The following is a 10,387-nucleotide window of genomic DNA, read 5'->3' on the forward strand; positions in this document are numbered from 1 at the left end:
AAACATGAATTATTCATTATATTCCAGTACTGCATATTACTGTCCATGAGTTGCTTCATGTTATAGGAACTTCTCTGACTAAATCAACATATGGCTTCAACTTTACTCTCTCACCTCACAACACAATCTATGCATTTGTAGTGGTTTGAAATAGGTGTCCCAAATCACAAATACCTTAATTAAGAATATAGTAATTCACTATCTTTAAAAAGTATAACATAATGGATATGATGACTGGATAATGAACACTCAATATTTTAATCATATATATAGTTTATTTTAATATATTACTTATTAAAAAATTACCAGTTACAGGAAAACTCTAACTATTTGCTCAAACCACCAATCTCAGAATTAGGGATAGGGAAGCAGGTTGGGTAAAATGAAAATGAATCTTTTCACAAAGCACAAACTGAACTTTCATTCAAGCACGATTCAGCAAACCTTTCCCCATAGTTCATTTCAGACCCTTCTATACATCCTGGTTCCTTCACAGGTAAAAAGGCCAGAATATTATTGCATACTTGCCAATATCTTGCATTAAAGCTATGCCTGATGGTATGCCATCTTTCAGCTCCTCCCCAAAACCATAACTGCCAATCAATTAATTGTGCAACCTCTGCAGCCCCACATCAATTAATTCTGCACCTCTTGAGCCCCTCCATAAATTATTTTTGCAGTCCTCCTGTCCTGTATCAGTTTTGCATCCACCCTGAGGACTAGGTTGGAAGGTTGCTCCAAGGGTGGGGGATGTTCTTCACTTCTTTCAAAGCCAAGGGGGCAAATCTCTCAAAATCCCAACCAGGTGAATCATTCCAAGTTGAGGGCAATGTGAATCATCTAGGCTGCTTCAGCTCAGTCACATGTCCCTGAAGGAAACTGACCATTTGCGTCATTGATAAGTTGACAGAATTCAAGCGGGCTTGATACGTTTGTGGAAAAAGTGTCAAAAGAAATGCACCATCTTTATGACTATTTTTCGCAATTTTGCTTAGTGAAGTTTCAGTTGTGCTTGGAAAATGCCAATTAACCATTTGAGAGATGGGCTAGGGTTCACAATAGCTGGATAAAACCAGCAGAGAGATGTTAGGCCCAATATTGGTGAGGCTTGAAAACCACGGTTAGACAGGAAATGATTAAACCTTCACTCTTTGAATATTAACCACCTTACTAGTTATTGTCAGGACCGTCCACCTTTCCCAACAATGAAGGCTTGTTGAGAAGGTACTGAATGGCCACCTCAGCTACACTTGGGTTTCACAGATGCCCAGGGACGCGTGTTTTTCAGATTCTGTCAGTCTGGTGTCAAAGCAGGATGTTGGAACAGAGACTATATTGTTTTAAATTATTAGGAATCTCCTTCTAGCAAGGAATAAGGGTAGAGGTTTGTCACAGAACTTAGCAAGCACCCGCTTCCAGCCACTCTCGAGAACTGCTGTGGGGCAAATCCAGGCTTTTCTGCTCTGGATTCCCAGGTGCTTTAAGCCCTTGGAGCCTGATCAGAATCCAGCCACTGCTTAATCTTGGAATCCCTAGGCACACTCTTGGGGCACAGACCTTCTGTCTGGTATTCTCATCTGAAAGGTAGAACCCACTGTCGAGGTATCTCAGCCTCCTGTGTATTTAAACACACCTTCTCCCAGAACTCCACTTCAAGGTGTGATGTGTCTGGTTTACAGTTTAACTTTCTTAGGGGCATGCAGCAGTTGTGAAGCATATCACACACAGACTTTGCTCAGTGTCTAACACATTTGTTATTTTATACTTAATCATATAAGGCACAGGAGAGTACAGAAGATATAAACCAATAAACATTACATCATGCATATTTCTACCTCAGTTTCCTCACCCCTCTGGGACATTCTTTGGGCTGGGTCAGTGCATGGGTCATGCTGCATTGCTTCTTTCTCCTGGACTAGAGGAAAATGGCCCCTGACCAGAACAGGTTCAGCCCCTTTGAAACTTTCATTCCTCTGTGTCAGATGATGCCACTTTCTGCTTCCCCACATGAGCACAAATACCTTTGTTGCCAAGGTGACCTCCCTCTGCTAACCCAGTTCTTCTGGGTAGTGACCAGTCTTTCGTCTAGAGTGAATAGATTTCCTGTAGCTGAGCACTTAGTCAACTACCCTCTACTGTCAGCCCTGTATCTCTTTGCGTGGGGACTTCAACCAAACATGGAGGCAAACAGGAAACAGAGAAGGCAAAGAGCTGCATGTACAAGATTGAGTTTTTGGCCTGACACAATTGAGTTCACATCACAATTCATAAATTGTACAGACATTCCCAAATCGTCACAAGGGTCCAGGCGTTTTTTATTCTATCTTTCAGCAGCTTTTCCTCAGTAAACCACAGTATAGTGTTGTCATCTATGGCTGGTAAAATCACACTACCAAAAAAATGTGTGTGTATGTGTGGGAGAGAAAAGCGATGTTGGACTGAGCCTAATGGACATAGGAGGACAAAGGAAAGGGACAGAAAGAAATTGCCAGGTTTTAATTACTCTATGCTTGGCCACGGTGCTAATGGAGTCAGTGTAAACTAAGGGAACCTAGCTCAGTACCCACTGCTAAACGGTCACATAAACCTAGATGAAATAGGCCTTTCTAGGTCTTTCGTCTATAAGAGAAAGTAAATATACTATAATTAGGAATACATTGGTTAAGCAGTGTTACTAAAATATTTTAACTTTGTTTCAGTACTTAGTTTTAGGTTTGTCTTTTTTTTCATTAACAAAAATCAAACTGTCATGTGCCCCATGGTATCATTTTTCTCTAGTATCTCAGAGTAGCATCACATTTTTGAGTTCTCTTTCTACACTTATACCACTATAGAGACACAGCTACAGTGCTGCAGCTGCATTGCTGGAGCTCTTCAGTGTAGACAGTCACTACAGTGATAGAGCAGTTTTCCCATCACTGTAGTAAATCCTCCTCCCTGAGAGGTGGTAGCTTGGGTCAATGGAAGAATTCTTCTGTCAACCTAGTGCTGTCTACACGGAGGTCAGGTTTTGGCTTAACTATGTAATTCAGGGGTGTGTGCTTTTCACACTCTGGGCGATGTAGCTGTGTTTGATGACCTGGCCTTAGTGATGGCCTTAGTTTTGGTGCACATGTGTGGTCATGTTTCTAGAGGTCTTTCAAGCCTTCCAACTCACTGTTGTGCTTCCAGTTAGTCATGATGCTAATGACTATTTCTTTGCTGATTGTGTTAGGTTTATGTAGAATTCAACCCACACAAGGCTTGTTTTGTCACGTAAAACTCTTCTCTACTGATTTAGAGCTACCTTCAACCTTTGGGAACATGAATCCCTATTTATGCTGCAGGTTTCTAATCGGGAGAGCAATCTACAGCTGCTACCAACTGCTAAGAGAAGTTTCACACACAGACTCAGCAAGGATATTGTTTTAACTCTTGTAGTAATGTTTCTGTATTTCTTTAATGTGCAGCCCCTGTGCTTCCTGGGGCATATCAACAAAGTCAGTCCCAAGGATATGGATACATGCACCAGACCAGTATGTCATCTATGAGGTCGATGCATTCACAGCCACATTCAGCAGGTTTGGTAAGTATTGAATTGAAAGAATCATTCCTTTCAGTGCACCCCTCTTTAGCTACTGGTAAATGTCTTGTAAATATAAATCCGCTGGTCACCTTTGCAATCCAGAATTGGGAACCTTGGGAAATAATCATTCTTCTGGATTTCTTCATATTGTACTTATTTTCAAATTAAAGAAATACTTTTTTGGCTTTTTCACATGGTCCTAACTGCAGATAAAATATGCATAGGATTAGGTGATGCAGAGAAGTAGCAAGACATTTTTATCTCAAAAACTGAATGATATGGATTTAGGTATGTGCTCCAAAGAACAATGAAATGATCTACATTATTCATATACTCTAAAAAGCAGAAAATGTTGAGGTAGCACTTTTTCACACAATGAACTAAATACTGAGGTTTCCATTTGCTGTTGTTTTTAATCTGTCTGACCAAATAGACACACAGAACTTTAAAGCTGGAGGGAATGTATAGTTCTAACAAGGCCATCTTTGTGCTTTTTGCAGGTGAACCTTGTTTTTAAGTTGGTATAGTTAGCTACAGTATTGGATGTCAATGAGGACTTACAAAAGATTTCTGAAAATTGGGCTTGTGCATATTTGTTTGCTTCTTTGATTTCTTTTCTTAAGATTTTTTTCAAATTACTAACATTTTTAACATTGCTTATTGTAGTGTTGACTAGAGGCCAAATAGATCAGAGCGCCATTGTTTTTTAACTTAAGACTATCAGAAATATCACTTCTAGTTTTGCCTTTTCTTTGCTGGCAGATCTACAGGATGTTTTGGAAGATGTATATTTGTTAGCTCTCCCACCTTAATTAAAGTCACAGGATGTTGAATCATTAACAAAGATTAGAGCTGGCCAGAAAATGGAATTTTAGTTCCATGAAAAAAAATGAGTTTTCAGAAGTGTTTTCATCCCAAATCGGGACAAAATGCTAAAAACTCAGATATTTTCACAGAACTAAAATTCAGCTATACGTTGTTTCAGAAACACCAAAACATTCCCCCAGCAGAAACATTTTGGTATTTTCAAACCTTAGTGTTCTGCAGAGGAAACAGGAACCTCAGGAAGCTGGGCAGCTTGCCTGTCTTCCAGGCAGGCAATTGGGGAACTGGAGATTCCAGGGAGCTTAGAAATCCGACAGCCAACCTGGCAAGCTCCCAGGGCTGCCTGGCTCCCTCGGTGACTGGCTCCCTAGCATCTTGATTAGTGGCCTGCCAAGCAGCCCAACTCACTTGCATAACTTTCACTTTCTTGACACTTATTATATCAGCACTTCTCTCATTCTCCATTCATCGTAGCTGCTGTCTACACTAGAAATTTTAAGGAAATCTTCAACCATTGCATAAGCACTGTATAGGTCCAAAAGATGGGAATTCCATTGTTGACCATCCGCCAGCATTTCCACCACCATGTTCTCTTGAACTGCTTAGAGCAACTGTAACTGACTTGGGCCCCACTAGCAAAACTGATGGAACTACTCACATGCTTAAAATTAAGCAAGTGCTTAAGTGATTTGCTGCATGGAATCATGGTGCTGAAAACTGCTGGAGCTGGCAAGTCACCTACACTAAGGCTCTCAGTATTGCTAACAGCTGAGCTGCTGCGCCAGTTAGCAATGATGGGAATGGTTTGTTAATATTCTCACAAGGTTCAGATCAGAAAGCTCTAGGCTCCATTTGGCTGTTTGAAAAGTGGAGGTCATTACAAACAGTGGAGATCATTCCAAAGCCTTAAGGTAACTGCAAGGTTGTTGGAAAGCAAATCCCATCATCCCAGTTGGTTTTCCTTTATAGTTGTTCTATGTGCAAAGCACTGTTGCAGCTGCCATGGGTGACAGCAGGCCAAAATAGAGAGCAATCTTCAACTGATGGTTGAATACATGTATCAGACCACATCTGGCCTGTACACTGGGAATATTACAACTGTGCTTCAGCCCTTATATGCAGATAACTCTCATTGCTATCAATGTTTTGTATATACAATGACTACAAATTCATGCCTTTGATGGGATACCAGATAAGTTTGACTCACTTTACAACCCCCCGCACCATGCAACCCCTTTCTTATGTCCTACTGTGCTTTCAGTACCTGTTTAACTTACTCTTGATTAGAGGAATAATTCACTTAAATGCATTTTTTAAATCCCTTATTTGAGTCATTTAAACTACACTCTGAAGCGATAATTAGGTAATAAATGCTAACTGGATTATTACAGATTTTTTTTCCTGACAGCCATTTACCACCTAATTAGGTCTTTAAGCCATAAATTTCGGTTTCTCGGCAGCATTTGGGGCCCTAATACATTTTTTTAAAAATGTGGCGTTACCAGCTTGTCTTTACAACTTTGCAGCACTGTGATGCTATCAAGCTGGTTAAAAGGAATCACATGCCAAAGAATTTAAATGCATGTCAAATGGTTGATTCCTTTATGAGGTCTCTGCTCATGGCACACGTTAAATGGATTAAAAGCCGGCTAATTTATTGGTATAAAAATGTAACTGTAAACAGGGAACTGTCATTGAGCAAGTCTGTTTCCAATGGGGTCCCGCAAAGATCCGTTCTTTCGCCCTGTGCTATTTAACATTTTTATCAATGATCTGGAAAAAAACATAAAATCATCATAGATAAAGTTTGCAACTGAAACAAAAATTTGAGGAGTGGGAAATAAGGAAGAGGACAGGTCACTGATTCAGGTCGATCTGGATCACTTGGTAAAGTGGATGCAAGCAAACAATAAGCATTTTAATATAGCTAAATGTTAATGTACACATCTAGGAACAAAACATGTAGGCCATACTTAAAGGAAAGGAGGACTCTATCTTGGGTAGCAGTGACACTGAAAAAGATTTGCGGGTCATGGTGGATGATCAGCTGAACATGAGCTCCCATTGTGATGCTGTGGCCAAAAGAGCTAATGTGATCCTTGCATGCATAAACCAGGGAATCTTGAGTTAGAATAGGAAGGTTATTTTAACTCTGTATTTGACACTGGTTTGACCACTGCTGGAATACTGTGTCCAGTTCTGGTTCCCACATTTCAAGAAGGATATTGATAAATTGGATAGGGTTCAGAGGAAAGCCACAAGAATGATTAAAGGATTAGAAAACATGTCTTATAGTGAAAGATTCAAAGAGCTCAATCTATTTAGCTTAACAAAGAGAAGGTTAAGGGGTGACCTGATTACAGTCTATAGGTACCTACATGAGGAGCAAACATTCAACAATGGGATCTTCAGTCTAGCAGAGAAAGGTATAACATTGCTACCCAGTATTTAACCCATGAGTTGGTTTTCTGCTGCACAATGCATTCTCCCCTACTCTGACATTCAAAGCTTTTCTACATATAATCCATTTAGAAGGCAAAGGAGAAGTGCAGGACCACTAAACCTATTTCTAGTGTGCAAGCAGTAATAAGGAAACACACCTTACTGTTTTCTTATTTCCTGCTGGTGGAACTTCCATTTGTGCCGAACTTAAATTTTCACTTTAAAAAAATGTTAATTATCTAGACCATGTGAACAGGAAGCAGTCTAGTCTTCCTGAGGTGGTAGGCAGACAGCTTGACAATATCTCTTAAAGGGTTTGATTGATTGTATTGGGTGTTCACTCCAAAGCCAACATACTGGCCAACATTAACTGTTTTTTTTACCTTTGATCATATCAGCAGAGACATCTAGATAACATTGTTGGATATAGTGAGAAATGGAAAAGAGCTCTTAGGTCAGTGGGATACTATCTGTGATTCCTAAGCTGCTCTTGGCTTCTGCCGAGAAACTAGGAAGGAAAAGGAAAGTAGAGAACTCATATGATGTTTTTAAATGAGCAGGACCTGCAGCTTCATAGCATTTGAGGAAGGTTCATTCTCCAGCTAACGTGTTACGATCATCTTGCCCATCCAGGCTTAGTGGGGAATCTGTTCTCTAGGAGTCTAAAGCCACTTTTTAATCTTGGATAGCTGACAATAGTATTGATATATGTACATGAAATAAATATTAAATTTAGGAGGGGAATGTAGTTGACGCAGGAGTAGAAGCACCGAGACATTTAGTTAATAAGGTTAGTTTGCACTTTATTTAGATATTTGGATTTACATTAAAAAGAGCCTATCGGTGACCGTGGATGCCTTTGCCATCTATTAAAAATATAACTTCAATCCTAATCCCAGCCTTAACCCTAATATAAACAAGTGTAAACCCAGCTCTCCATAAACATTCATTTGAGCAAAATTTTGTTCAGAGGAGTGTTCACAAAAAGATAAAAAGAATCATAAATACTTGTGTGTTTGTGCATGAATACTCATGTCAATTTTACGTGTGCATGAAGAGTGGTGCAAATATGAGCATTCCCACCACAAATATTTACCCAGTCATCCTGACATGTTATCAGGACTTATTTTCGCTAGGAACAAAAAGATGTGTCGTAACTCATGTTAGCTAACTTGAAATCGTAGTAAAGGTGAAGCAGTTTGTAGTGTTCATGTGAGCTGGCAGATTGAGATAGCTAACTTGAGTTAAGAACACATCTTTTCTCTTAGTGAAGACACAGCCTGTTTGGGATCATCCAAGCAGGGACAGAAACAGTACCATGTGGTTTAGATGGCCAGGCATGCAGCATGGATAATTAACTCTGGGTAGTGAATACATAAGGCATCAGTAATGGTGACTACTTCCAGAGCGAGATGTGTTTGCATGGTGTACGTAAGGCATATGTTCATAAAAATCAGTCTCATGACTGAATTTGTTGAATAAATTATTTGGCACAAATAGCCCACCCAGTTCTATTCAGCACATACCTCTTCGATAGTATAGACTGCATTCTCTCTGCATGTGGGTGTAAATTCTATATTTCAGCTTACTAAAGATGGTGCTGTGTGTATATGTATGTGACAGAGAAGCAATGTCTGTCAATGGTGGGTTCTTTATGGCCCTCTTTCTTTTCCTTCAACAGAGAACATACAGAGCTATGTATGACTACAGTGCTCAAGATGAAGACGAAGTTTCCTTCAGGGATGGGGACTATATCATCAATGTGCAACCAATTGATGATGGCTGGATGTATGGTACTGTTCAGAGAACTGGGAAAACAGGAATGCTTCCAGCAAATTACATTGAGTATGTTAACTAATTTTTGTCCCTAGTCCTTTGAGCTTTATTCTGATTTACTCAAAACTTAACCCTTTTGAAACAAAATACTCAGAAGAAACTTTTAAGACCACATGTTCATTACTTTATCACTAATATAACAATCTGATGTAAGAATCACAATCTGACACACATATCCAAACAGTATGGCTTACAATAATACTTTGTAAGAACAAAAGATGTATGTGGAAGCCCGGTGCTGCCAATTATGTAAAGGTTTCCATCCATTAGCTATAAAGGAGAAATCTCTTTTTCTTAGATTCTCTTTTAAACGTAACCATAACATGGATTCTTTTCTTATGTCACTTTGAAATCACAAGCGGCTAATACTTTCAATTTAGTAACACATTCTAATCATTTTTAAAGCTGTTTAACACAGAGTCCCAATAAAATGATGACTGGATAATACAGCCTTTAAGTAACAGGAGATAATGTGCTGGTAAAAATCCTACTGCCCAGCAGCCTTATAAGAAACAAAAAGTCTGTCTCTTGACAGTGGAAGTTCCCAACTCTCACTTGCCCCCCACCACCACACTCATTCCTGGGTCTTACATTGGCTCTTCTTCATGACTGTACCCTTAGCTCCTGTCAATTTTGCTTGCTTCCCAATCCATCAGTTTTGATTGTGCCTTGATTCCTGGCAAATCTGTGTCTTTTTCACAGCATATTTCCCACTGGCACTGTTCAGAGTGCAGAGCCAAATTGCCACCTCTTCTGTTTCCCTTAAATAATACTTGAGAGACCAGGTGGGTGAGGTAATATATTTCACTGGATCAACTTCTGTTGATGAGAGAGACAAGCTTTTGAGCTTACACAGAACTCTTCTTCAAGCTCAAAAGTTTTGTCTCTCTCACAAACAGAAGCTGGTCCAATGAAAGATATTACCTCACCCACCTTATCTCTTTAATCCTGGGACTGACATGGCTACAGCAACACTGCATACATTAAATAATACTTAACATTTAGATAGCAATGTCCATCTTCAAAGCACTGTACAAACAATTTCCATTACATCCTTTATCCTTAACTATCCTGCTGAAAATAGCCAGTCTTAGGACCATGTACTATGTGGCCTCATGAAGCTTATAGTTACATCCTTCATTCTTACCACAAGTGACTTGCTTAATGTCTGCTTTGGTGATAAAACCAACATGTACCCCCGCTTCTGCAAAGGAGTCCTGCACCTGTGTAGAAAAGTTGAGAGGAGCTCTGATTTTATAATACGTTACAGTTCAATGGCCTATTGCTTGATTTCCTTCCAAAACACTAGCTCTAGTTGTGACATCACTTGGTTATCCAAAAGTGGGTTATATGTTCACCGACTGATTAATGAAAGACAAACATCATTGACTGCTATTGAGTTTATTTTTTTCTCATAGCTGGCACCAAAGCAAAAACTAAACAAACAAAAATCCTACCCACCTCATTCCAGCTTCCTCCCCAAACCAAAAAGAGGAAAAGCTGGTGAATATTATGGGGCAGTTAGCAAAAGGAAAGCTATAGACTGTTTTAGCTTCTAAGATTGATCCTTAGATCCAACCAAGTTTCTTTATTCCTGAATAAAAAGTAATTAGATTCCAGGATTCAGTACCAAAAATGGAAATATTTATTGTCCCAAATTGTTTATGCAAAAGATTCCATTTTGGCTTTCTAACACGTCTCTTCCACCTTAAACTACAT

At 39.4% G+C, this 10,387-nt stretch overlaps 1 protein-coding gene across 9 annotated transcripts in view; it reads left to right on the forward strand.

Annotated features, from left to right (window-relative positions):
* The window catches only part of NEBL (nebulette), a 410,603-nt gene extending 401,105 nt beyond the window's left edge, over positions 1-9,498 (forward strand). For 8 of the 9 annotated variants that reach the window (XM_039523600.1, XM_039523592.1, XM_039523591.1 and 5 more), the window contains 2 exons: positions 3,450-3,565; positions 8,514-9,498. In XM_039523600.1, coding sequence (XP_039379534.1) covers positions 3,450-3,565; positions 8,514-8,690 — 293 coding nt within the window. In that variant the 3' untranslated portion in view covers positions 8,691-9,498. The remainder of the gene's footprint in view (positions 1-3,449; positions 3,566-8,513) is intronic. The other variant, XM_039523599.1, reaches the window with a different exon arrangement.
* The last annotated feature ends 889 nt before the right edge of the window (positions 9,499-10,387 follow it).

Source organism: Mauremys reevesii, linkage group 2, assembly GCF_016161935.1.
Source record: "Mauremys reevesii isolate NIE-2019 linkage group 2, ASM1616193v1, whole genome shotgun sequence".
NCBI classification, from domain to species: Eukaryota; Metazoa; Chordata; order Testudines; family Geoemydidae; genus Mauremys; species Mauremys reevesii.